This window comes from Alosa pseudoharengus, unplaced genomic scaffold (genome assembly GCF_046254945.1).
Source record: "Alosa pseudoharengus isolate Yale_2024_CS ecotype anadromous, Long Island Sound unplaced genomic scaffold, YU_APseudo_1.1 YU_APseudo_1.1_scf_2, whole genome shotgun sequence".
Classification (NCBI taxonomy): Eukaryota; Metazoa; Chordata; class Actinopteri; order Clupeiformes; family Clupeidae; genus Alosa; species Alosa pseudoharengus.
In genome coordinates this window covers 28,363,190-28,390,181 of record NW_027468663.1, presented here as the reverse complement: position 1 = coordinate 28,390,181, position 26,992 = coordinate 28,363,190, and the positions used below count along the sequence as shown (strand labels likewise).

General features: G+C 42.7%; 4 protein-coding genes across 6 annotated transcripts; 2 read left to right on the top strand and 2 right to left on the bottom strand.

Annotated features, from left to right (window-relative positions):
* Positions 1-11: 11 nt before the first annotated feature.
* Positions 12-2,765, top strand: dusp28 (dual specificity phosphatase 28). 3 transcript variants are annotated; one of them, XM_076294417.1, is made up of 4 exons: positions 12-114; positions 707-1,073; positions 1,275-1,363; positions 1,632-2,765. In XM_076294417.1, exons 2-4 carry the CDS (start codon positions 729-731, stop codon positions 1,732-1,734), a joined length of 537 nt encoding a protein of 178 aa, XP_076150532.1. In that variant the 5' UTR covers positions 12-114; positions 707-728; the 3' UTR covers positions 1,735-2,765. The 3 variants fall into 3 exon arrangements, with proteins under 3 accessions (XP_076150532.1, XP_076150535.1, XP_076150533.1); XM_076294418.1 differs by lacking the exon at positions 12-114 and adding an exon at positions 369-459; XM_076294420.1 differs by having other exon boundaries at positions 13-114; positions 1,275-1,746.
* Positions 2,766-8,418: 5,653 nt separating this feature from the next.
* On the bottom strand, positions 8,419-12,386 carry LOC143133445 (vitamin K-dependent protein C-like). Its single transcript, XM_076293208.1, has 8 exons — positions 12,320-12,386; positions 11,979-12,136; positions 11,607-11,631; positions 11,405-11,515; positions 11,176-11,316; positions 10,932-11,053; positions 9,078-9,192; positions 8,419-8,972 (listed from the first exon to the last, which is right to left on the bottom strand). Exons 1-8 carry the CDS (start codon positions 12,384-12,386, stop codon positions 8,419-8,421), a joined length of 1,293 nt encoding a protein of 430 aa, XP_076149323.1.
* A 633-nt stretch (positions 12,387-13,019) lies between these two features.
* LOC143134216 (uncharacterized) lies at positions 13,020-26,288 on the top strand. The gene is made up of 7 exons (XM_076294405.1): positions 13,020-13,363; positions 13,592-13,726; positions 21,286-21,371; positions 23,747-24,311; positions 24,856-24,936; positions 25,051-25,131; positions 25,223-26,288. The coding sequence occupies exons 3-7, from the start codon at positions 21,345-21,347 to the stop codon at positions 26,143-26,145; spliced, it is 1,677 nt and encodes a 558-aa protein (XP_076150520.1). The 5' UTR covers positions 13,020-13,363; positions 13,592-13,726; positions 21,286-21,344; the 3' UTR covers positions 26,146-26,288.
* LOC143133444 (vitamin K-dependent protein C-like) lies at positions 15,510-20,956 on the bottom strand. The gene is made up of 11 exons (XM_076293207.1): positions 20,932-20,956; positions 20,116-20,222; positions 19,757-19,861; positions 17,926-17,930; positions 17,594-17,792; positions 17,208-17,232; positions 17,013-17,123; positions 16,776-16,916; positions 16,532-16,653; positions 16,232-16,349; positions 15,510-16,063 (listed from the first exon to the last, which is right to left on the bottom strand). Exons 1-11 carry the CDS (start codon positions 20,954-20,956, stop codon positions 15,510-15,512), a joined length of 1,512 nt encoding a protein of 503 aa, XP_076149322.1.
* Positions 26,289-26,992: the final 704 nt, after the last annotated feature.

Below are 26,992 nucleotides of genomic sequence, written 5' to 3'. Positions count from 1 at the left end.
AGGATCTAGAGCCAGAGAGAGAGAATTCCGTGGGCAACAACAAATGGCAGCGCGGGGTCCATGATAAGAAGAATGCCACTTCCCCTTGAACAAATAGAGAAGTTGACATATCAGGTCAGATGTTTTCACATTTACACAACTCATTTGATTTGTCTCCCATTTTAACTCACTCACACCTTACATTGATTCATGGTTGTTGTTGTGTGCTCCAGTGTCAGTGTTGTGTGCTCCTCCTCATGGTTTGTATAGGCAGGCAGAGCCTACACAAGGTGTCACCTCCTCGTCATTCAGTGTAGACTATGCCAATATGGCTAGAGTGATAGTGTGCTCACACTAATGCAACACCAACCACCCAAGAATGAGCATTAGGACCCAGAAGGAGCCTCTGTGTAGACTACCGGTATGCACTAAGCCTTTGCTGTAAATATAGCCTGCCGTGAAGCCATGGAGAAGACCTATGTATGTATTTATCTAGTATGTATTTATCAGTTGCTTATCAGTTTCTGTTTTTGAAAGTTTTGAAAGTGATAGGAAGCAGTTCAGAAAAGTATTGCAATGCTCATATATGTTTGAGATACATGGAGGGAGAGAGAGAGAGAGAGAGAGAGAGAGAGAGAGAGAGAGAGAAAGGACATGTGAGAAAAAAAGACATCAGTTTAAATTACTGTGATTTCTGGTATTTCATGATTTTGTGACCCAAATTCAGTGAGAAAGAGGGGGAGAGAGAGATGCTGCAGCTGTGTAAAGTCACAGACTCCCTATTCATCAGCAACGCACGATCAGCATGCAGTCCTGAGCTAATCCAGCAGGAGGCAGTCACTCTCTGCATCAACGTGTCTAAGCAGCAGCCCTTCCCCACTGGTCGCGTCAGCACGCTCCGGATCCCTGTCTACGATGACCCTAACGAGGACATCTACCAGCACTTTGATCAATGTGCGGATGCCATAGCCAAAGAAGCCATACGGGGTGGACACAGCGTTGTGTACTGTAAGAATGGCCGCAGTCGCTCGGCAACCATCTGTGTGGCATACCTAATGAAGCAACAGGGCCTGTCCTTAACAGAGGCCTTTCAGGTAGGAAGGGTGCTGTTTTGTAGATCAGATTCACTGCAATGTTCACAGCATCTCTCAAAATACACATGGTCTTGTTGAATGTGTCTAATGCAATGTATTTGCTTAATTCTATACCCAACACTGTCCAACACCACTACAATTTGCTGTGTTTGGAGGTATCTGGCTTGTATAATGCCATCTTTCTCCCACTTATGATTATAGACTGTGAAAAATGCCCGTTCAGTGGTGGAGCCAAACCCAGGTTTCTGGACCCAGCTGGAGAAATATGAGCAGGAACTGAAAACCAGGAGGTCAGAGGACAGCAACGCCCTCATCCACCCTCCATGACTTAGCTGAATCCCTCCATCCTGATTTAGTCTGAATCCCTCCATCCTGATTTAGTCTGAATCCCTCCATCCTGATTTAGTCTGTCTCCCTCCATCCTGATTTTACTTACCTGTTGGACTTTACACCAAACCTTTTCTGCTTGTACAATAATTGTTAATGTGCATGCTGATGACACAACTTTTTATTAGGGAAGAGGGTTATAAATAATTATAACTTTTTTATGAATTGCAGACCTGTGCAAATGCATAAACCCATGCGATTCCTCAAACTGTCTGCTGAGCGACTGCTTCCATGGAGGAGACACTCATCACAGCATAAATTCAGTGGAATCTAGTGGTCTGTGTTCATTATGTCAAGTCAAGTCAAGTCAGTTTTATTTGTATAGCACATTTCACATGCACAGAGTGCAACTCAAAAGTGCCCCACACACAAAACATTGACACATTAGACAAAAGATGCCGGACGGAGTGGCGTAGTCGCCAACGTACCCGCAATAAGACATAAACAGAAAAATGTACAAAATAACAAATGACACACAAGACAAAAGATGTCGGATGGAGTGTACCCAAGACACTTAAGACAGACAACAAACAAAGATTAACTAATAATAAAATAAATAAATACGAAATTAAAAATAAAGAAAAGTCTGTGTTAACTTAGTCCAACTCAGTCCAATTGGTTGAAAAATGTCCAAGGGCAATGATGATGGCATACAGCTGACAGCCTAATCCAGAGGATTTTACGTTAACGTTAGGCCTAGGCCAGCCTTTCTCAAACTTCTTTGACCTAAGGCCCGGTCATGGCAGACTTTGGGGTCATTAGGGCCCGCCTACACGTACCCCCCCCCCCACACACAAACACACACACACACACATCAAATTATCATGATGATTATCATTATCACAATTATTATTATGCTATATTGTTATACATGCACTTTCACTTCAAAGCAGTCAAAGTTTAAAGTGCTAACATTGTTCACAAAACGTTTGTGAAAACATGCACATCAGAGGACTGCTTTACTAATGTAAGATATAATAATTATAATAGTTAAGTTAATTGCTTTTGCATGGTTGCATGATGCTAGCATGAGAAATACTTCTGAAAACAACAGCAACTATCTGGGTGCTATTGTTTCGGAATGTTTTCCTCATGTAAGCAATGCATCATACACTGGTAGGCAAATGGAGAAAAAATGTACATGCTTTTTAAAGAAATGTAATTTGAATGCCTGAATGTACGGATTCAGGAAACAAAAACAACAGCAACTATATGGGTGCTATTGTTTTGGAATGTTTCCCTCATGTAAGCAATGCATCATACACTGGTAGGCAAATAAAGAATATCTGGGTTCATTGAATTCAACATAGAATTTTAGAACCTTCAATGGTAAACGGCGGAGCAGATAAGCGTAAATCTCTGGAGATCTTTAATAGGAAAACTAATAAGGCTACAATATCTTTTGGCCACGTTATATTCAAATTTGACTATAGGCCTACTCAATGCTAGACAGTGTAGTGGGCAATTCCATGCAAAGGTCATCCTTGCCATGGAAAAAAAAAGTTGTGCATACGCAAATAGAACTGTTGTTAAAATCTTCATTTAGGTCTATATTTTATTGTTTGTAACTGATCTGATTGAATTTGATGGAGAATTACACTCTTTTTACATCATAAATATGGTGTGCAACCATACCAGAAACAAAATTTTTCACATGGTAATATTATACATATTTAAAAAGTGGATAAATGGACCCAAGGTTCAAACAAATTGTGTCATTTGACAAATTCCAGATTGACAAGGGAATGGTAGAGCAATGTCTATGCTCAGCTTGCCTTTAAGAGCACAACTCTTTACATTTGTAAGGCTTTTGTTTTTAGGTCAGCAAGTTCCATGGCCATGTCACATCCATAACGTTTTATAGGAAAAGTGTATGCTACACATACAGTGTTGATGCGACAATGTCCATAGTGTCTGTGCAAAGCTGATTTATATCAATGTAAAATGTGATGACCAAATTGTGCCCCTTTCTTACTTTTAAAACCTTCAATGTTGCGTTATGGATGTTACATAATGTGAATTTACAAGACTGGAGACTTTATTATACCTCAAAGCCGATAAAACGTCTGTTCTGGTGCATGTCAGTTTCAACGCATTTCACCTTAGTGTTTACAATTGACATTTCAAAGATTATTAGGTTGATCAAAACCACAGGGAGGCCTTGCCTAACCATTAGCAAAACAAACATAATATTAAATACCTCCAGTGATTAGCCTAGCCATAGCCTATTTTCAAGTGGCCTAATAACGGAAATCTGAGCGATTATCTTCCCGTAACTGTCATACTGTTGTTGTACAGTAACTGGATTATCGTGTTAGCTGGTGAAGATGGCTGACTTTGCAGCTGGAGTTAACATAGCAACCTCCTTCTGTTGCAGATCTGTTCAGCCTGCCGTTCACGTCTGCTTAACACAGTTTAATTTTAAATGTGATGCGATATGCCAGCATTTGAAGTGTCAGGTCCTCTGTAGCTAATACCCACAAAGGACATACAACATGAGTAACGGCAGCAATAAACTATATGTACCGCATAGCGGTACAAAATATGACCGCCTCTCAGTCCTGCATATTCTCTTCGCAAAAATAAATCACGCTTGTCAATTTGTTTCCATCTCCTACTCCTGCAACTCATGTGCATGTAAATGAGTGTGTGCATATGTGAGTTTGCTTTTGTTTATAAGAGTGTGTGTCTGTGTCTGTGTGTGTGCATGTGCGTATGCGTGCCTGTGTGTGTGTGTGCGTGTGCGTGTGTGTGTTTGCATGCGCACATGCATATGCGTGCCTGTGTGTGTGTTTATGTGTCTGCATTCATGTGGGTGGGTGTTTGTGCATGTGTGTGTGTGTGTGTGCTTGCCTTTCTGTATGTGTTTATGTGTGTGTGTGCTTGCCTGTCTGTATGTGTGCGACTGTGTGTGTGTGTGTGTGTGTGTGTGTGCACGTGCGCGTGCATGTACTTTATGTGTGCAAATCACAAATGAGTGGGTATGGGTTAGGTTGATGCGGGCTCTTGAGACTAACATACCATAAATATTTTTCATCTTGGGTGCAACGGTTCAGGTAGGGCTAGTTATTTAGGGGAGTGGCCACCAAGTTTCATGTTCCCTGGTGTTTCAGTAACCCGGGAATCACTGACCAAAATTGATGACGATAAAATAAAAAAAAATAAAAAAAAAATATATTTTAAATTACTTGTCCTGATTCCTCCTGTGGATCTTAGTGGGCACTGAGGAAGCAATAATGTCATCGCTAGTTTTTCATGATTACTATTTCAATTGTTTCATATCAAAATTCACTACTTAATTATGTGTTTTATGTAGTTTGTCGAGGACTGGTTCAGACACGTCACATCCATAACGTGAAACCGTCACATCCATAACGCCAGTTTTTCCTACATAATGCAATACGAAAATGACGCATAGTTTCAAAAACAAACTTTTTGTCACTTTAAGTCTCCTTCATGCTACATATATAATAGTTTCGGCAGTTTCCTTCAAAATTCACAGAGTTTGTAGAAAACCTGTAATCTCTCACAAAAGTGTGTCCATTTCATGTCACATCCATAACGCTGATAAAATGCCTTGTATTCTTAGGATGAAATTGATTATATGAAATTTGAGGATTTCTCAGTATTCAGAGGACAGAGGTTAGCCTACATTAAACGTTATGCAAATTAATCCACTAATACTAATTTTGCCCCCACTCTAAGGCATTTTGTTTACCAATATGAGTCCATTTGTCACATCCATAACGCTGGAACTGCCCTATTATACAGTCTGCTCTGTTTATATGGAAATTGCAAGAATCCACGTAGTTCTTATTAAATGCCGTTAAATAAATAAACAGCCTTCCGACAGGTTGAAGCGGAGCTTTGCTACCAACGTTATCGGGTAGTTTCGGTTTCTTTCGCGCGCACACATGCATTGAATGAACGCTCATACCACTACTTTAACGGCTCTATGTCTAATGACATCGAATTAGCAAGTATTTCCTCCTGAATGCAGAAACGTTTGTTTTCTTTTTCTGTCGGTCCGCGGTTCCTTGATCAATTGCGCAGCAAATTATCACACGAATTTCACTCCACGGCTCCGCGGACCAGCAGTCTCCACGTTGCGAACCGGTGCCGGTCCGCGGCCCATAGTTTGAGAAACGCTTGCCTAGGCTACTACTGGTAGTAGAGAGCACTGGAAGCATGACAGCCTGAAGTCGTGGGCGATCTTGCAGATAAGCAACTTGGTGGACGTTTGACAGCGACAGTTTGTTGCTCCATGAGATGGCAGAGTTCTTTAACGTTAACGTCTACTCAATCCAGACTCCAAGCAGTTGGCATGGCAGCTAGCAGGTCAGCAACAGCTCGGCAGTCGCGGCAGATCTTTCGCAGAGTGGGTCCAGCTGTCCCGAGAAATCCCCTTGACCAGACAGTGAAGTGCAGCACCGCTCACGGATGGATGGAAGGATGTCGGGCCCAGAGCAAAAGCTAGCCATGGCAAGTTAACGGCATCAGCCGACTTGTAAGCAGTAAAAAGGACTAAGAGTAACTCAAAAACTATCGAAAATAACATAAATGAAGGGAGAATACATTTAACTACACAAATCAATACAAACAATTAACATAACATTACATAAAATGATGCCAGACAGAGCGGCGTGTCTCGCCTTCTGTTCTCAGAGCATGCTTTCTGCAAGGTTAGGGCCTCCTGGGTTGCTAGCTTAGGGATGCTGGCGAGACACACTGCTCCATCTGGCATCATGTTTTTGTTTGTTTTTGTTCATAATTTTATAATGTTCTGTTAATTGTTTGTATTTATTTGGCCAGTTCTTGCATGCGCAAGCCATTGACAATTATGAGTTTCATAGTGCAGGCCGCTAGCCTGGCAGGCCATCCTATATCATTGAAATGTATAGTCTGGAATCGAACCATTCACCTCGCTTAATCCAAGGGGCAGGCAGAGAATTGTCTTTCAAACTGCCTAGGCATGCAATAGGCCAGCGCTACGACCAATCAGAACAAAGAGCAGGATGACATGGCCAGAGCGATGAAAACAGTGAACAGGGAAGTAAACTTTTACCGTATCCGGTCGGCAAAACGACAAATACATCCTTCTTCGAAAGGAATGACTTAAGTGCATTGTGTTGCTCAACTTTCAAAGAAAAGCACAAGTCCAACTCCTCCAAAGTTGACGCCAACGCCGATTCAAACAACCACTCTTCGTTCGCCATAGCCACCTTCCTTGTTGCTACCATCGCAGGACTGTCGTCTTTCTGTTAAGCCCGCCTTAAGACTCAGCAAAGTAGAGCGCTGTGATTGGATGACGTCCACGGCGTCAGCCAATATAAATCCCTATGGTTTGATACTAGACGTACAGGCTGAGCAAATTAATTTGCCGCCGCTAGGGTGCGTCTAGATTTCTAGGCTAGCAGGCCGCCGCTTGCGCGTACAATGTGAACCCCCCTTCAGTCAGACAGAAGACGGGCGCTGTTTTCTCTGTTGGTATTTCTATTCCGAAAACTGTGTTGAAATGGTGTGTTTAGCAGTCAGAATTTAAAAAAATTCCCCCGGACCCCCACTGACAACATCCGCACCCCCTCCCAGAAAATACTTCCAACATCCCGGTTATGTCATTATCTTTTGTTGCATGTTATTTATTTGCCTGTATTAAAGTTTTCACATTTAGACAGAATTAGTACTCATTCACTTTGTGAATACAGTCACTTGCCAATACTAACATGGTGATGGGCATAGACATAGCTTAATTTTGAAATCCTTGGTCCATCCTAACCCATTATTTCCTACTTCGCCTGAACTTTACAAACTGACAGTATAAGTATAGTATATATACTTTTTTGATCCCATGAGGGGAAATTTGGTCTCTGCATTTAGCCCAATCGGTGAATTAGTGAAACACAAACAGCACACAGTGAAGACACAGTGAGGTGAAGCCCACTCAGGAAACAATGTAATGTATGTGGGCCTACCTTTGCTGTAAATAAATGTACACATTCTTCTGACTGCAATTTTTGATATTGACAGGCGTTGCTACTATAGTACCACAGCCACGTTCGATTTCAAAACTATAGCATCATCCTAGCTCTCATTGCTGATTGAGCAGGTAGTGAACTATGATGTTCCAGACCAGTATCTCCCTGAAAGGATATCCAGGTGGGCAGGGTCAGGCTACAAAATTACTGGGTTGATTGAGGAAAGTTTATATTCAACAGGTTCTTCCATTGTTAAAATGGTCAACAGCAGATACATGAAGCTGGATGATAACACAAGCCATTAAAGTGTAACTCGGAGGAAAAAAATGGAGCAAAAACAACCTAGGGTCTATTTACAGTAGTTAACAACGGCAAACTTTTGGTTGAGAGCAAAATTACGTTTATTGGTGGCGTTTTGAGCAAGACCGTTTATTTGCTTACTGAATGGGCTTTACAGTGACGCTAACGGGGCAGGGTGCTACATCACACACAGGCATGCACACACAGAGGCATACACGCACCGCACACACACACACACATAAACACACGCACACACACACACACACACCTACATGCACGTATGCACACACACATAAACACGCACACGCACACAGGCACACGCACACACATATACACATGCACGCACACACATATACACACCTACATGCATGCACATACACACGTACACATACACACCCACACACACTCACAAGCGAAGTTAGCGAACCCACACACACAGACACACACACACACACAGAAGCACACATAAAACAAACACACTACTGTATGCACACTCATTTACATACACAAAAGTAGGGAATGGAGTAGGAGATGGAAACGAATTGACAAGCGTGATTTATTTTTGTGGAGAGAATGTGCAGGACTGGGTAGCGGTCATATTTTGTACCACTCTGCGGTACATCTAGTTTTTATTAATTTTTTTGTTATTTCTGATGGCAGCAAGAGAAGTGGTAGAGAAGTGCCTACTCAAACTTTTCACGAACTCTATCTATCCACTCTAGGTAGTTAGATACTTTAGTGTAGAAGCCCAGTTTGTCTTTGTGACCACAGCCTTCCCCCCAAGACACCAAACCAATCAGAAACCAGGTCTTGCGATACTCCACCATCATTGGCCCACCGCTGTCCCCCTCACAGGCGTCCTGTATTTCGCCCAACACACCGGCACACAGCATGTTCTCGGTCACCTTGCTCATCGTCGTTTGCTGGCATAAGGCGTGGTCCACCAGTGGGATTTCGATGAAGTTGAGGGCCTTACTGTAACGACAGTCTGTCTCGTTCACCTTTCCCCAGCCTGTTACAATGGTGACTGTACCGTTGCGGTGTAGCACCCCTTCGGCTAGCCCTCGACTCGGCAAACAGGCTGGTAGGATGTAGGTGGAGTATTTCACTGGTGCTGCCAGGCGCAGTAGTCCAATGTCATTGTCCATAGTTTTGCTGTCGTAATTCGGATGTGGAATAATGTCTGCCACCTGCACAGTGACCTCTGAATCCTCCTTCTTGCTGCGCACATAGTCACCTGTGGACACACCAGGCAGTCAGTCCTTCAGCTGAAAGAGTAATTCCACAAACACAGTCGCACTCACACTCAGAGGAGGAGGAATGGTCAAGAAGGTCATCATACCTAATCTGACACTGATACGAGTAAGGTGTTCCAGACAATGAGCAGCAGTGAGGACCCAGCTCTTGTCTATTAGAACTCCCCCACAGTTGAATCTCCCAGAACTGAGTAAAAGAGCCTATGACATGGGAATGGATGTGACAAGTGTGACGACCGTGTAAAGCAAAAAAAATACGGTAACACTTTATTTTAAGGTTCACATGTTAGCCACCAATACATACCTAATTAATACCTGTATTAGTGACTTGTAAGGCATGTGTTAGGCAACATTAACCATTTGTTAGGTGTGTATTCACAAATTTCTTGTTCATGACGAATTAGGCCTTTATTATTGATATAATCTTAATAATGACCTTGTAAGCCTTGATCTGTATACTAATTAGTAGTAAGTACCAAAATAGAATATGCATAACCTACTTGTATACTGTCTGAATAAATCCCAAATAGTAGGAGAACAGTTGTACAATAAGCAAGTGTATGGCTCAACCTCATTGCTGCATTTCACTGCCCAGGTTGCTGTGTGAAATAGCACTTAATAACTGGGAGATTGGCTCCCATTCTAAAGTGGAAACTGGTTCCTTGGCAGCAAGCACATTATCATCAGTAATACCTCTGCAGTATGTACTTATTAGTCATGATATGTCAAAATATGGTCCCTGTTCTAAAGTAGAGGCTGGGAGGGTGTTAACAATAGAAAAGAAGATGAGAAAAGTGACAGCACTGACAATGTTTATTTAACAAGTTCTGTAAACATGTTACATTGTACTCTCAATGAGCTCACAAAGCACAAAAAGACTAGCAAAAGCTAGTTTTAACTAGAACTGACAGGATAAAAACACGTCTTTTAAACAAATAAAAAGGGCAAAAGAATTGTTATTCAACACATCTGTGGTGGTCTTCTTTGAAACGGGACCCCCCTACCACATATCAAAACTTGTACACAGCAGGCCTATTTGCCTGAAAACTACAGTAACAGTAAAGAAATCACACAAAAGAACATTTGCTATTTCCTTGCCAGAGTGGACTAGTATTTTATCAGTATTGGGAGAAGGTATTGCTAGTCTTTTTGTGCTTTGTGAGCTCATTGAGAGTACAATGTAACATGTTTACAGAACTTGTTAAATAAACATTGTCCCAGCCTCTACTTTAGAACAGGGACCATATTTTGAATGAACAATGTATGCACTAGCAATGTATTAAGGGTAAAGAATGTCTGTATTGACCAGGAGTTATAGTCTAGACTGTTCCCATCATATATTTCTTAATAATAATAATGCCTGACTTTAGAATATGGAACCAATTCATGACTAATAAGTACATTCTGCAGAGGTATTACTGATGATAATGTGCTTGCTACCAAGGAACCAGTTTCCACTTTAGAATGGGAGCCAATCTCCCAGTTATTAAGTGCTATTTCACACAGCAACCTGGGCAGTGAAATGCAGCAATAAGGTTGAGCCATACACTTGCTTATTCTACAACTGTTCTCCTACTATTTGGGATTTATTCAGACAGTATACAAGTAGGTTATGCATATTCTATTTTGGTACTTACTACTAATTAGTATGTAGAGATCAAGGCTTACAAGGTCATTATTAAGATTATATCAATAATAAAGGCCTTATTCGTCATGAACAAGAAATTTGTGAATACACCTAACAAATGGTTAATGTTGCCTAACACATGCCTTACAAGTCACTAATACTGATTAGGTATGTATTGGTGGCTAACATGTGAACCTTAAAATAAAGTGTTACCAAAAATACATTCCCATCAATAGCCCTTTTGGTATAGTTGTTATAGCTATAGTATGCTATATTTGATTGATTGGGAGGTCAGGTCTAGACAGTGCTGTACCTGCCAGGGACTCTCTCCCCTCATGCCCACTTCTCCCCCGGTTACCCATGGCATCAATCCTTCCATAGGCCCTGTATTGAATGCGGACTTGTGTATCAAAATCCTTCCGCAGGCATGGTTATCTATGAAAAACAAAATATGTACAAGACAGGGAGACAGAGAGAGAGGGAGAATATGCCTGACGTTGTTGTGGTATAATAGGCAGGAGCTAAAATCATGCAGGGACATGAGGAGATAGGCTTACTGATAGGACTACAGGTTCTGAAATTTTCATGAAGACTGAATCCTGGGAGACAGCTACAAGTCCGGACCAAGCCATCAGACCTCAAATTACACTCATGGTCACAATCGCCATTTTGCAGAGAGCAGTTAGAGGCTGTGCTGGCTAAAACAGGGTAGTTCAGATGTAAGTCATGTATGTTCAGCAACACTCATTGAAGATCAGACAGCCACAAGATAAATCTATGACTTACGCTGATTACAGTATCTCCCCTCATAACCAGGATGACAGAGGCATTCAAAGGACTGGAACTTGTCCATGCATGTTCCATTGATGCATGGATTGGGCTCACACTGGTTGCCATCTGAAAACAGACAAGAAGTATTGCAAAATACAGAGCCAGTGTGGAGCCTAGTGCCTACATATATTTCAGTAAATACAAAGACTTTACCAACCTTTATACACAGTCCAAAACTCCAGCTGAAAAGGGAGATTTCTATTATGACCACATGATTTGAATGAGAAGGAATGGCAGCATTTGGATACATGTTCAAGGACAGAGAGTAGAAGTACTACTATACTTGAGGAAGTGCTACTGTTTTGGAGCCTCTTTTAACCGTTGGTTAAAGTGGTTTAAGTTGCATGTGGAAAGGCAAGTAAATAGGCATCATGTCACTGCACTGAGTCAGCTGAATTCACACACTGGCTCTACCTCCAGATTCTGTTGTGCCAAATAGCCAATAAAGGAAAAGCAAGCAGTTGTTCTCTCTGATCTTGGGCTACTCACTACCAATGAATAATGGCTATTTCTGTACAGATGAACACACCGTTGCCTCTCGGGTCAGGAAGATCTCTCTGGCCTCCTCAAAGTCACAGATCTCTTCGACACATTCACGTTCTTTCGATGGTGGTCTGAGCTCCTCGAACACGCTATTAGCCCGTTTGGAGCGCAGAAGTGAATGTGCCTGTGGTCCACTGTAAAAGACTATTTCAAAGACTCCGTGAGAAATGAGCAGCAGATAGATACTATTTGATTGTTTAGAAATTTCAGCACACATTAGCATATAAGCACCTCTACCATGTCAAACGATAGATGTTGATAGGGGTCCCCCCCCCCCCCCCCACAATAATGCACTTGTAGATAAACCCTTCATAATTCCTGGCTTACCTGATCTGCTATACGCACTCACAGACCACAGCACAAGAAGACACAAGCAGAGCGAGGGTCGCCACATGATGGCTACAGAGCCTGTATACACATCAGATTCCAAACACATCAGAGCATTTGTCAAGACACTTTAGTCTATTCATAGTCAACATTTTGTAATGGACATACATTCAATACAAACGTGTATCACTGTTTCAAAGATCATCTCTCGAAATTCTGTAAATTACATTTCGAACTGTCATCAGTTGACTGTTAAAAAAACTGTTGATCTTACCAAGTTACTGAGTTTATTGCCGGGCACTAGATGCAGAGCCTGCCAGTGGTATGAAGGTGGACTATCCAGAACCTTGCCTCAGCTGAGCTGCGTATCAATCTAATCCACATAACATTAGTCCATGAAATTGTAACCAACACTGCAACGTTCATATAACAACAGTTATAGTGAACCTGATTCCAGAAGACAAGTACATCAAACCAGAATAAATTATACTTAGTGACTCACTATTGACAAGTCCAAAATAAAATGTAAATGGCAGAAGTATCTTTCTACTTACATTTTGAACATAAAGGATGGTTGTGGATGACAGATGTGATGTTTAAACAACGTTAATGACTAACTTCAGATGTTGACTTAAAGTCCACAGTCTGACTGTGATTGTTGTTCTTTCATGATTTTGTGACTCATATTCAGTGTGAGAGATGCTGCAGCTGTGTAAGGTCACAGACTCCCTGTTCATCAGCAACGCACGATCAGCATGCAGTCCTGAGCTAATCCAGCAGGAGGCAGTCACTCTTTGCATCAACGTGTCTAAGCAGCAGCCCTTCCCCACTGGTCGCGTCAGCACGCTCCGGATCCCTGTCTACGATGACCCTAACGAGGACCTCTACCAGCACTTTGATCAATGTGCGGATGCCATAGCCAAAGAAGCCATACGGGGATGACACAGCATTGTGTACTGTAAGAATGGCCACAGTCGCTCGGCAACCATCTGTGTGGCATACCTAATGAAGCAACAGGGCCTGTCCTTAACAGAGGCCTTTCAGGTAGGAAGGGTGCTGTTTTGTAGATCAGATTCACCGCAATGTTCACAGCATCTCTCAAAATACACTTGGTTTTGTTGAATGTGTCTCAGGCAATGTATTTGTTTAATTGTATACCCCTACACCGTCCAAGACCACCACAATTTGCTGTGTTTGTTTGTGGAGGTATCTGGCTTGTACAGTATAATGCCATCTTTCACCCCCATGATTATGTGAAAAATGCCCTTTCAGTGGTGGAGCCAAACCCAGGTTTCTGGACCCAGCTGGAGAAATATGAGCAGGAAATAAAACCAGGAGGTCAGAGGACAGCAACCCCCTCATCCACCCTCCATCCTGATTTAGTCTGTCTCCTTCTATCCTGATTTAGTAAGTATAAGTATAAGTACTCTTTTGATCCCGTGAGGGAAATTTGGTCTCTGCATTTATCCCAATCTGTGAATTAGTGAAACACACTCAGCAAGGTGAAGCACACACAGCGCAGTGAGCTGCCTGCTACAACAGCGGCGCTCGGGGAGCAGCGAGGGGTTAGGTGCCTTGCTCAAGGGCACTTCAGCTGCTTTCTACTGGTCGGGGTTCAAACCGGCAACCCTCTGGTTACAAGTCCGGAGTGTTAACCAGTAGGCCACGGCTGCCCCTAATCTGTCTCTCTCCATCCTGATTTAGTTTGAATCCCTCCATCCTGATTTAGTCTGTCAGTCTGTCTATTTAGTTTACCCCTCTGAAATTTCAGAAATAGAGTTTATCCATCTCTTATTAGAGTTTATCCACCTCTCAAAATAGTTTATTCACCAATTACAACTGTTAACATTTAAAAATCACACTGTATTATCCACAATCAACTCTCTAGGAACCACTTAATACCACTTGTATTGTTATAAACATTGGACAAGAACCTTCATCATCATCAAACATGTTCTGAATGCCTTTTCTAAAAATCTGATACCGCATGGCGCAGTCCACCTTACCACATAGTTTACCCACCTCTTATTTTACCACTACATCCCTGGTTGTCACACCCATTAAGACCTCTCGAAAACCACCAAACTATCCTTATTTAAAATACTTACTATACCTGTTGGACTTTACACCAAACCTTGTACATGCTTGTACAATCATTGTTAATGTACATGCTGATGACTATCACAATTTGTTTTTATTTGGTAGGACGGTAGGGCATTTTTTTAAATGAATTTCACACCAATGCAAATGCATAAAACCCAAGCACTACCTCCAACTTTCTGCTGAGTGACTGCTTCCATGGAGGTGACAGTCATCAAAGTATAAATTCAGTGGAACCTAGCGGTTTATGTAATCCCATTATATCTTTTGTTGCAACTTTTTAGGTATTCACCTGTATTGAAACAAAATGTTTAAACCCAGACAAAATTACTAGTCTGGACTTTGTGTCTGGTTATAGAGTCTGGTCACTCACACTCATTGGGAGACCTTTCCATCACTAGCATGATGATGGGCATATATATAGCTTCATTTTGAAATCCTTGGTCCAGCCTAACCAATCACATTGATCAGGGATTCACAGTGTTATTTCCTACCTAGCCTGAACTTTACAAACTGACAATAAATAGCATTGGCACTCAGGAAACAATGTATGTGGGCATACCTTTGTTGTAAATAAAAGTAGGCTACACATTCTTCTGACTGCAATTTTTGATGTTTGTAGACGTTGCTACTACTACCATTTACCACAGCCACTTTCGATTTAGAAACTATAGCATCATCCCCTCTCCTCGCTAATTGGGCAGATCATCTGCCGACCAATGGAAACGTTAGTAAACTGGTGTTCCAGACCAGTATCTCCCTAAAAGGAGATCTAGGTTGGCGTGGCCAGGCTACAAAATTACTGGGTTGATTACGGAATGTTTACATTTAAATAGTCAATAAGTCATTACTTACAAATGTTTTAGTTACATTCAATAACTCTTTTTAGCTCTGCAGTCCCACTTCAGATGTTTGCCATATTGTTTATAGAAATGGTCAACAGCAGATACATAAAGCTGGATAACACAAGCCATTAAGGGCTATTGTCATTAAAAACATATACCAAAACCAAATCTCTTTCAATAATGGGATTCTTATTTTTATTACATTTTATGCTGTTTCTGATGACAGCAAGAGATGTGAAGCATGCCTACTCATACTTTGCACGAACTCTATCTATCCACTTTATGTAGTTAGATACTTTAGTGTAAATGCCAAGTTTGTCTTTGTGACCACAGCCTTCCCCCCAAGACACCAAACCAATCAGAAACCAGGTCTTGCGATACTCCACCATCATTGGCCCACCGCTGTCCCCCTCACAGGCGTCCTGTATTTCGCCCAACACACCGGCACACAGCACGTTTTCGCTCACATTGTTTATCATCGTTTGCTGGCATAAGGCGTGGTCCACCAGTGGGATTTTGATGAAGTTGAGGGCCTTACTGTAACGCCAGTCTGTCTCGTTCACCTTTCCCCAGCCTGTCACAATGGTGACTGTACCGTTGCGGTGAAGCACCCCTTCGGCTAGCCCTCGACTCGGCAAGCAGGCTGGTAGGATGTAGGTGGAGTATTTCACTGGTTCTGCCAGGCGCAGTAGTCCAATGTCATTGTCTACTGTTATGCGGTCGTAATTCGGATGTGGAATAATGTCTGCCACTGGCACAGTGACCTCTGAATCCTCCTTCTTGCTGCGCACATAGTCACCTGTGGACACACCAGGCAGTCAGTCCTTCAGCTGAAAGAGTAATTCCACAAACACAGTCGCACTCACACTCACAAAGTGACTACAGCCAAGGGGGGATGGGTAATGGTGATGGGAAAGGAAGGTAACAGCAACATTGTGAGGAGGAATGGTCAAGAAGGTCATCATACCTAATCTGACACTGAAGCGAGTATGGTGTTCCAGACAATGAGCGGCAGTGAGGACCCAGCTCTTGTCTATTAGAACTCCCCCACAGTGAAATTTCCCAGACGAACTGAGTAAAAGAGCCTATGACATGGGAATGGATGTGACAAAACATCAAGTGTGACGACCGTGTAAAGCAAAAAAAAATCATAATTCCCATCAATTTCACAGACTGCTTCTCTCAATAGCCATTTTTGGTATAGTTGTTATAGCTATAGTATGCTATATTTGATTGATTGGGAGGTCAGGTCTAGACAGTGCTGTACCTGCCAGGGACTCTCTCCCCTCATGCCCGCTTCTCCCCCGGTTACCCATGGCATTATTCCTTCCATAGGCCCTGTATTGAATGCGGACTTGTGTATCAAAATCCTTCCGCAGGCATGGTTATCTATGAAACACAAAATATGTACAAGACAGGGAGACAGAGAGAGAGGGAGAATATGCCTGACGTTGTTGTGGTATAATAGGCAGGAACTAAAATCATGCAGGGACATGAGGAGATAGGCTTACTGATAGGACTACAGGTTCTGGAATTTTCATGAAGACTGAATCCTGGGAGACAGCTACAAGTGCGGACCAGGCCATCAGATCTCAAATTACACTCATGGTCACAATCGCCATTTTGCAGAGAGCAGTTAGAGGCTGTGCTGGCTAAAACAGGGTAGTTCAGATGTAAGTCATGTATGTTCGGCAACACTCATTGAAGATCAGACAGCCACAAGATAAATCTATGACCATGTAGCTTACGCTGATTACAGTATCTCCCCTCATAACCAGGATGACAGAGGCATTCAAAGGACTGGAACTTGTCCATGCATGTTCCATTGATGCATGGATTGGGCTCACACTGGTTGCCATCTGAAAACAGACAAGAAGACTTGCAAAATACAGAGCCAGTGTGGTGCCTATGTATATTTCAGTAAATACAAAGACTTTACCAACCTGTGTACACAGTCCAAAACTCCAGCTGAAAAGGGAGATTTCTATTATGACCACATGATTTGAATGAGAAGGAATGGCAGCATTTGGATACATGTTCAAGGACAGAGAGTAGAAGTACTACTATACTTGAGGAAGTGCTACTGTTTTGGAGCCTCTTTTAACCGTTGGTTAAAGTGGTTTGAAGTAGTTGTGTGTGGAAAAGCAATATGTGCAAAGTAAATAGGCATCATGTCACTGCACTGAGTCAGCTGAATTCACACACTGGCTCTACCTCCAGATTCTGTTGTGCCAAATAGCCAATAAAGGAAAAGCAAGCAGTTGTTCTCTCTGATCTTGGGCTACTCACTACCAATGAATAATGGCTATTTCTGTACAGATGAACACACCGTTGCCTCTCGGGTCAGGAAGATCTCTCTGGCCTCCTCAAAGTCACAGATCTCTTCGACACATTCACGTTCTTTCGATGGTGGTCTGAGCTCCTCGAACACGCTATTAGCCCGTTTGGAGCGCAGAAGTGAATGTGCCTGTGGTCCACTGTAAAAGACTATTTCAAAGACTCCGTGAGAAATGAGCAGCAGATAGATACTATTTGATTGTTTAGAAATTTCAGCACACATTAGCATATAAGCACCTCTACCATGTCAAACGATAGATGTTGATAGGAGTCCCCCCCACAATAATGCACTTGTAGATAAACCCTTCATAATTCCTGGCTTACCTGATCTGCTATACGCACTCACAGACCACAGCACAAGAAGACACAAGCAGAGCGAGGGTCGCCACATGATGGCTACAGAGCCTGTATACACATCAGATTCCAAACACATCAGAGCATTTGTCAACACACTTTAGTCTATTCATAGTCAACATTTTGTGATGGACATACATTCAATACAAACTTTTATTACTGTTTCAAAGATCATCCCTCAAAATTGACTGTTAAAAAAACTGTTGATCTTACCAAGTTACTGAGTTTATTGCCGGGCACTAGATGCAGAGCGTGCAAGTGGTATGAAGGTGGACTATCCAGTACCTTGCCTCAGCTGAGCTGCGTATCAATCTAATCCACATAACATTAGTCTGTGAAATTGCAACAAATACTGCAACGTTCATATAACAACAGTTACAGCGAACCTGTTTCAGAAGACCAGTACATCAAACCAGAATTATACTTAGTCACTCACTATTGGCAAGTCCAAAATATAATTTATATGGCAGAAGTATCTTTCTACTTACATTTTGAGAATAAAGGAAGGTTGTGGATGACAGATGTGATGTTTAAACAGCGTTAATGACTAACTTCAGATGTTGACTTAAAGTCCACAGTCTGTCTGCTCCTGTTCTCCTAATGTGCAAACCCCCACTCACGCTGAGGCCCCTGAACAAATGCAGTTTGTAAAATATTGACAGTTATCCAAATTAATCAAATGTCACCTAAAGAAATCATCTAACCTCCTATGACACTGATCATTAGGATACTAAAATGCAGCAAACTGCTGATTAATAGAGTAGTTAATTAAATAATTAACAAAGATAGAATAAATGTCACACTAAACATGATGTCCTGATAAAGGTGTTTCACAATTTCACACGCAGTCACCCATAGTTTGCTTGGTTTTCTCCCCCTTGTTGTTCATTGCAGTTGTCTTAAAAAATCTGCCGAGATTGTACTGTTGGTTTAGCTTTGAAAACAATTCAGTGAACACACCCCTTAGGGAAAACATAAAGTCAAATTAACAATAGAAAACTAGGGATACAAAAGTATTGGCATTTGCACTAAAAACAAAAGTAATATCACCTACATTGCAGGGAATGTTTGAGAAATTGCCACTTTTCAAAGTCTTTATGTTTTTCATAAAGAAAATACGAACAGAATTTCTTGAATACCCAACAGGTAACTCTGACTTATATTCTGTATTTTCTCATTAAGGTATTCCTGACATGGGTCTTTGGCAAATGTCTCTTCATTTCAGATGACATCCTGTAGTGTATCTGGCTTCACTTTATGTTGTCCTATGAAATAAAGTTGATGGATGCCCTCCAGTTGTCCATTACACTTCTGCTTCTGCTATGCTGTTGTTCTCACCCTCTTACATACCCTAAGCCCTCTTTTCCTCATTATTCTACTCTCCTAGACTGACCACTGGCCAAGTTCAAGGTCTCCCCTTGTATGGCTTCCTCTTACTGTGACTTTGTTGGGCCCCTTTGTTTTTTTTTAGCTTTAGACTCATTGAAACACCTAGAAACAGAGGCAAAGTACAACCACACTGGACCACCAATTATTCCAACTTAGTAACATTTTTAAGTGGTGCTTAGTTATTCAGAGGACAAATGAAGGACATTTAATCTTCCACTGACTCTGTCCTCTCAGAAAGCATTAACTCATCCTGTTGTGTGAAAACAAGAGCGGCTGCTTGTTCTTTTAAAGGAGACAGGGTTGTCACAATGTGACATAAATCACCCGGCCTGCTCAAATTTAAAAGTCTATTCATCTGGAGACCCCAGTGAACACTAGGATAAAAAAGCTGGTACGCAGGGCATGTACTTACTCCTCCATCTCCCTTCAGTGGAGGGATGAGGGAGCACACAAAGAAGCAGCGGAGGAGCAGGGGAACAGGATGAGACGTGCCACTTGAGGACTTGTCTCCATTTGTCTGCGGGTGTGGAAACGAGGACACTCATTAGGGCTGGGCTCTCGCTCCGTTGTGTGGGCTCGGGTGTCTCCTATTTGATTCCATTGTCAGGGCGGATGAAAAGTGCAGATTCAGGTTGCACAAATGGGGGCAGAGAGCGTAAGGCTGGCCTGGCCATCAGGAAAGGCCGTCCCGTGCCAATGGGCCCTTTTAGCAGTTTTGGCTGAATTGGTCAGGGGTTAGTAGGTGAGGGTTTGGTAACAACAGAGCTTTGCCAGTTCCAGGATAACTTCTGTGCTTCTTGGTAACTGACGTGCCGCAGGTCCCTCGCGGATCAGGCCTCTAAAGGGGTGGCTAATCTGAGAGGTCTCCGACAGGGGCCCTGGGAATTAGAGGTGGGGATTCTGTAAGATGTAAATTCAAGGCTTAAAGTTGTCAGACACTGAGGCTACGTTTATACGGTGACGATGAAAAGAGAAGACGCAGAAGTGGCGTTTCGTCTTCATTTTTTTATTCGCGTTTAGACGAGCATTCTCAGGGGGAAATCTTTGTTTATATGAAGACGCAAGAGTATGTGATATTCGATTGGGTATGCATTCCAGACCGCTGGGTGGTGGTGTGATAGAACCCCAGTACGTCACGCGCAGACATTCTAATTTGACAGTTTAGCCATGGATCTTTGGTTTAGCCGTTTAGACGGAGACGCAACCCGAGTCGTCTTCAAAACGCTACACTCTGGAAGGAGTCTTATATTTTGTCGTCTTCCTTCGCAATTGTCCTCGTATAAACGGCCCCTGAGAATGAATTCAGATGGGTGCCAGGCCGTTTAAGATTTGAAAATAGATAATAAGATGTAGTTGCTTTGAAAGTCCCTGATAACTTCAGGCGCAGTAATGTTTCTTGATTTACTGTACTGAAGGATTAGCATCACTTGCATTTGACATGAGGAGTCACAGGTGTTTAAACTAAAATCAAGATATATGACAATCCTTGAGGGCTCTACAACAGACCTGGTGACCCTTAGCAAACAAGCGGAGCAATGGTGGTGAGGTGAGGGCCACATAGCAGGGTGTTGGCAGCCTATTTCATACCGGGTCCTGTCTGGGACAAACACATGAGCCCAAGTAGGCCACTCAGCAGGGATTGTTTTCTCCAGAGTACAACTACAACACTGTCCATCTCCACAGGATTCACTTCCAGTCTGAGGCCTTTATCTACATACATATCAGCACTCTAGGAGGAGGCCGAAGGAGGGATAGGACTTTTATTCTTTGCTTTTATTTTCAATGATTTGGTAAATGCTATTGAGATCACCTTACTAGACTGCCTTTGTTATTCTGTGTCAGGCACAATGTGATATCATACCCGTCCTTTGTGTTCGGACCTACATAGAGATGGTCAGGTTGCAAACATGTTTTTTTCCCCTTCTTTTTTGTCATTGTCAGGTGGAGCTTATAAATTCATCAATCATTTTGTCCTGTGCTTCACTTCACATTTCATCTCGATGATGGCTCACAGCTCCATTGCGACAGTAAGTGAGATTCAGAATCACCTACCAATCATGGGTTTGATTGACACAACTGACAGGCAGTGTGTTCTGGTTTGATTTGTGTAATGCTGGAAAGATTGTATAGTAATTCAATTATCATCAATCATTTTGGTAATTTGGTAATTGGTTTATTAGTCACTGTATGGATGATTGATATGAAGTTATTGTGAAGACTGATCTCTGGTTCACTGTTGTCAACTGACCTGTCAACACTGTGATGCTTGATAAGGAAAGGATAGATTGCATTGACCGATTTAACAAATGCACCATGCAGAACACTGGTTTTACTTATCAGTGATTTATCACATGAATTTGCCTGCTGGAACCTTTCATCCGTGAATATAAAAGCATATTTTATAATGGAAAAGCAATGATAGACATAATCTTTGCTATGGTTGTTTACTTCCTCTGGCAGTTTGTTAGAAATGTTTGTTAGTTTGTTAGAAATGTTTAAGCAGAGTACGAAGGCTGATGAAAAATAGCTGATGTAAAAATGCAGGGGGAAATTGAATGTACTAACTCACTAATATTTTGCAAAATTACTTATTGGTTCAATTACTTGAACTTTGTCAAATAATGTCCTGATAAAAATCTTGAACACCATCCTAGAAAATCCTTTCAGATTAATTAGTAAGAGTGTCTGATAGGGATTCAAAGTTTAGCCCTCCAATCTCATTATTATGACCGCCGCGCAGCGAAGCGGCGGTCATATAGGTCAGAATTTTGTTTTCTTTTTTTTTTTTTTTTTTTTTTTCGCATGTCCAAATTTCTGTCAATGATTCCCGGGACACTGAAAGACCGGGGTAGACGAAACTTGGTGGGCATGTAACCCCACATGGATAGCATGGAACCATCGTTTTTCATTTTGATCTGTAGCCCCCCCGCTGGACTGCACCCCCCGATAGGAGGGTAGGGCAGACACAGTTTTCTGTGAATATCTCGAGAACCGTAAGGTTTAGGAGGACCATTTTTTTTGTATGTTGACTCAAGGGGCCATGTCAACCCATTCCATAAACACTCATTTCATGCATAGCACCACCTAGTTACACAAAAAAGTAAAAATGAGGTGTTGTAATCGCAGGTATCTGTGACCTAACATAGTCAAAACTGCACGAAATTGGAAGTGTAGGATCATTATGACACCCTCTGTATGCACGCCAAGTTTCATGGAATTCCGTTCATGGGGGGCCACACAATAAATTAATTTATGTTACTATACACCAACTGGCCTGTAGGTGGCCGGAGACAGTTTTCTGTGAATATCTCGAGAACCGTAGGGCCTAGGAGGTCCACCTTTTGTATGTATGTTGGTCTTAAGGGGGCATGTTAACCCATCCCATTACCACTTATTTCATGTATAGCGCCACCTAGTTAAAAATTAAAAAGCAAAAAAGTAGGTGTTTTCATCACAATATCTCTGGCTGACAAGGTCAAAACTGCACAAAATTAAAAGTGTAGGATCATTATGACACCCTCCGAATGCATGCCAAGTTTTGTGTACTTTCGTTCATGGGGGGCCTTACAATAAAATAATGTATGTGTACATTTAGTGACGTACACCAACAAGGATTCCCGGGACACTGAAAGACCGGGGTACACAAAACTTGGTGGGCATGTAACCCCACATGGATAGCATGGAACCATCGTTTTTCGTTTTGATCTGTAGCCCCCCCGCTGGACTGGACCCCCCGAAAGGAGGGTAAGGCAGACACAGTTCTCTGTGAATATCTTGAGAACTGTAGGGACTAGGATGACCAATTTTTTCCGTATGTTTGCCTCCAGGGGTCATGTTAACCCATTTCATGTGCACACATGTGCACAAACAGATACACACACACACACACATACATTCACAGTAATCATACGTATGACACATACTCACACAGTAGACATATGTACGCTTGCATGCACAGGCACATACGCAGGCACACACACAAGCACGCACACACACACACACACACACACACACACACTCACACACACACACACATAACATAAACATAACACAAACAATCAAGAATTTCTCAGAATTATGAACAGGTAAGATGGAGGTGGGGTTGTATAAAATGAATTTTACATGTGAAATCTATGAACTAATCATGTTTTGGTACTTGTTGTCTAGCAGATACCAGTGAGAATTGAGTGTGGATAATGCAATTTAGTGAGACAGTTAGAATCATATTGGCCTTTCAGCGTGATTTCTTTTTGTGGAAAAAATGTGCTGCACTGGGCGGCGGTCATATTTTGTACCGCTCTGCGGTACATCTAGTTGTCATCATAGTTTGTAAAGGCCTCCTTTTTCAGCTCCCAGGAATCCATACTAAACTCTCTCTCTCTCTCTCTTCATCATTCTACAGAGGATGTGGGCTTTGTTTGGACTCTTCTCTTTGCTCCCCGTCTCTTCAGGGATGATATACAGAACTCCAGATATCATGTCTCCTCCACCTATCGGCTCTCCAGAAGGACCCGTTCCTCGGGGACATTCGTCACCCGGTAACTTTTTTATGCCACCCGATGCCTACCCAATGCCATCCGACAGTGATTCCATGACCATGGATGACTACACGATGGATTCTAGTGGCTTCCCCATGCAACCATTTGATGGTGACCCAATGGCATGGGAGGGCCAAGCCAAGCAGGCAGGTGGCTACCCCATGCCAATGGACCCAATGCCAATTGACCCCATGCCAATCGAGCCTGGCCACCACACTCCACCAAGGTGGAACATGACCGAGGACAGCCGAGCAGGTAACCTGACACTGGACGGGGCGCCGTTGGTGCCGGACACGTCCTACTGTGAGATGCTCCTGGAGGCGCCAGTGCCTGCGTCTATGAACGAGGTCCCCTGGTTCTGCATGTGCACACTGTGCAAGGGCAACAACATGGGCCCCAAAGGCGACAGGGGAGACAGGGGTCTACCAGGTACACGCCAGAGTTCAAAACTCAATTCAAAAAAACAATTCTTATCACCTATTCACATTTCAGATTAGGACGGGTCGATTTGAGAAAAATAGCTAATTGCAATTTTTATGACAGATATTGCGATTGCGATTTGATTTGCAATATAAGTTTTGAAAGTTAAGCTTCAGTTCAATATTTACTATGTAATGCATTGAAAAATGACTGAAATATTACTTCTTTTGGAACTTCTATTGACCCTTTTTTGTAGTACATTCATTTTACTGCTGTGTGTGGTGCTTTTTAAAATGTTTGTACATTCATCTTATTACAGAAAGTAACAAAATACTCTCAAACAATCAACTGTGAGCTGAATAATTAATGAGGCCTTCATGATTTGCTTATTGCATTAGTTCAAATTGTAATTTTATTTCACACTTCTGATCGCCCATTCACATCTTCAGTCCCAGAGGAATTGTCACATATCTGTATACAGCACATATAGAGCTTTGTATGTTGTGTATTGCACAGTAGTTTTATCATTAACATATGGTCCCTCTCACGTTAGGGCCACCTGGAAGTCCGGGGAGACGAGGCTTGACTGGGTTCAGAGGTCGACCAGGATTTGTTGGTCGTCAGGGACCAAAAGGTAGGCAACACAGCCTCTCATTAGGACAATATGTTTTGAAGAGGGAAATGTGAGTCTTTTTCGATTCTTCTGTCTGCATTATAATGATTCAGCCACCCCCTTTCTTTCTGTTAGGTCAGAAAGGAGATGAGGGCATGAAAGGAGAGAAGGGAGACGTGGGATTCATTGGCAGCAAAGGATCTCAAGGCTTCAAGGGTGAGCTGGAAACTCCCACACTAGAGTGTATGACTCATATCACGGTGTCTATCTGCTCACCTGTCCCTCTCACTCCACCTCTGTGTTCCAGGTGATAAGGGCGACCAAGGGTCAGATGGCCCTCCGGGTGCACAAGGGCCTCAGGGTGACACAGGCGTCTGTCCAGCAAGCTGCGATTCCATCCCAGGCCCACCGGGAGAGGCGGGACTTCCCGGCAGCGTAGGGGCCAGGGGCCTTCCTGGGGTGGCGGGCCCACAGGGTCTAAAAGGACTGAAGGGGGACCCAGGTGACGCGGGGCTGCCAGGCGTCCCCGGGGCTGAGGGGCTTAAGGGAGACCAGGGGGCGAAGGGTGAGTGCAACTGCACAGACGGGGCAGACGGAGCTGATGGACTGCCTGGTACGGCCGGGACCAAGGGTGACAAGGGCATGATGGGTCCTCCAGGTCTCTCAGGGAGCGATGGCAAGAAGGGGGATAAGGGCGACATTGGCATGACCGGAGTGCCCGGTCCGTGCACGCCAGTCTTCCGATCAGCTTTCTCAGCAGCTCTGATCAGAAACTACCCACCACCTGACCTGCCGGTGGTCTTCGCCCAGGTCATCTACAACTACCCAGGGAATTACGACTCCACAGTGGGGATCTACATAGCTCCCACCAATGGCACCTATGTCTTCAGCTACAACCTGCAGGTCTCTGGCAAAGTGCTGAAGGTCGGTCTCTTCCATAACTTCCGGCCTATTGTGAAGTCCACCGAATCCACTGACCTGGGCCTTGCCGCTCAGCAGGTGATACTACACCTGACTTCGGGAGATATGGTGTGGCTGCAAGTCAAGGACATAAACACCAATGGCATGTACTCAAGCTCAGAGTCCAGCAGCACCTTCTCCGGCTTCCTGCTCTATCCCGATTCATGCGAGCTGCCACTCTTCAGAGAGTTTATGCCACCAATCAAAGGGACCTACTCATGGGGAGAGTTGGAAGTCCCGACCACCCCTATGCCCACCCCAATCCCCTAGACACACAACCAAACATCACCATCATATACCAGCCTGTACAATGCCATGTAGAAATACAAGCAGACCTGACCAAATAATATGTTGTTAGACTGCTCAGATAAATACTATTATTTTACAGGCCATTTGAAGGTGTGTTAAAAATCACCACAAAGCTCATTACAATTAGATAATTGTCATATAAATATCTTAAATTTGTTTCATGCAATTAATGTGATATGCTTCAACTGAACATGAAAAACAGAACTGCACAGTTCACCACACAACACAACATCACACCAGTCCACTCCACAGCACCTGCAAACTGACAACCCAGCACATCAACTCTATAGGCTTCTGTCTACTGACTGATCTACAATTTGATACCTGTGTAGACCTTACATCTTAGACCAAAAATCCAAATCCACTCTTTTAATAAATAAGTGCATTACAGAGAGGCTTACAATAGAAGGGCATTTTACTACCCTTGTGCAGATTAGTGGAGTTTGGCTACCCATAGCACCTAGCAGTTCTGTTCCAAATGAAGCAGAATGTGTTTGATTTGGACATGCTATGAATAATCGTCTGAGTGACCTCTTACTCCAGTAATGTCCTTTCAGAACTGAGTGTGGTAGAATTGTGTTCTTAATGTAGAACATAATGTGTAATGTATCACAACAGTACATTAAAGCAGTAAGTTGCAGTTGTGATATCGTGAAGAAATTGGAAAGGAAAGTTTGGCTTTTACTTTGAAGTTTGGTCAAATTAAATATTAGAATGCAAGTTTAAATACATGAGAAAATATGCAGTGTACAGTCTGGAGGAAGTGGAAGAGGAAGTCTGTGTGGAAAGTGAGAATGAAGAAACAAAT

Coding starts and splice junctions, on each gene's coding strand:
- dusp28 (XM_076294417.1), top strand. CDS start 729: ATGCTGCAGCTGTGTAAAGTCACAGACTCCCTATTCATCAGCAACGCA. Junction 1,074..1,274: donor CCTTAACAGAGGCCTTTCAG/GTAGGAAGGGTG, acceptor TTATGATTATAG/ACTGTGAAAAATGCCCGTTC. Junction 1,364..1,631: donor CAGGAACTGAAAACCAGGAG/GTCAGAGGACAG, acceptor TATGAATTGCAG/ACCTGTGCAAATGCATAAAC.
- LOC143133445 (XM_076293208.1), bottom strand. CDS start 12,386: ATGTGGCGACCCTCGCTCTGCTTGTGTCTTCTTGTGCTGTGGTCTGTG. Junction 12,137..12,319: donor GAGTGCGTATAGCAGATCAG/GTAAGCCAGGAA, acceptor TCTTTGAAATAG/TCTTTTACAGTGGACCACAG. Junction 11,516..11,606: donor GTTTTGGACTGTGTATAAAG/GTTGGTAAAGTC, acceptor GTCTGTTTTCAG/ATGGCAACCAGTGTGAGCCC.
- LOC143133444 (XM_076293207.1), bottom strand. CDS start 20,956: ATGTGTTTGTCCCAGACAGGACCCG. Junction 16,917..17,012: donor GGGGAGATACTGTAATCAGC/GTAAGCTACATG, acceptor ACCCTGTTTTAG/CCAGCACAGCCTCTAACTGC. Junction 16,064..16,231: donor TCGCTTCAGTGTCAGATTAG/GTATGATGACCT, acceptor GTGTGTCCACAG/GTGACTATGTGCGCAGCAAG.
- LOC143134216 (XM_076294405.1), top strand. CDS start 21,345: ATGATGGCTCACAGCTCCATTGCGACA. Junction 21,372..23,746: donor CTCACAGCTCCATTGCGACA/GTAAGTGAGATT, acceptor ATCATTCTACAG/AGGATGTGGGCTTTGTTTGG. Junction 25,132..25,222: donor AGGATCTCAAGGCTTCAAGG/GTGAGCTGGAAA, acceptor TCTGTGTTCCAG/GTGATAAGGGCGACCAAGGG.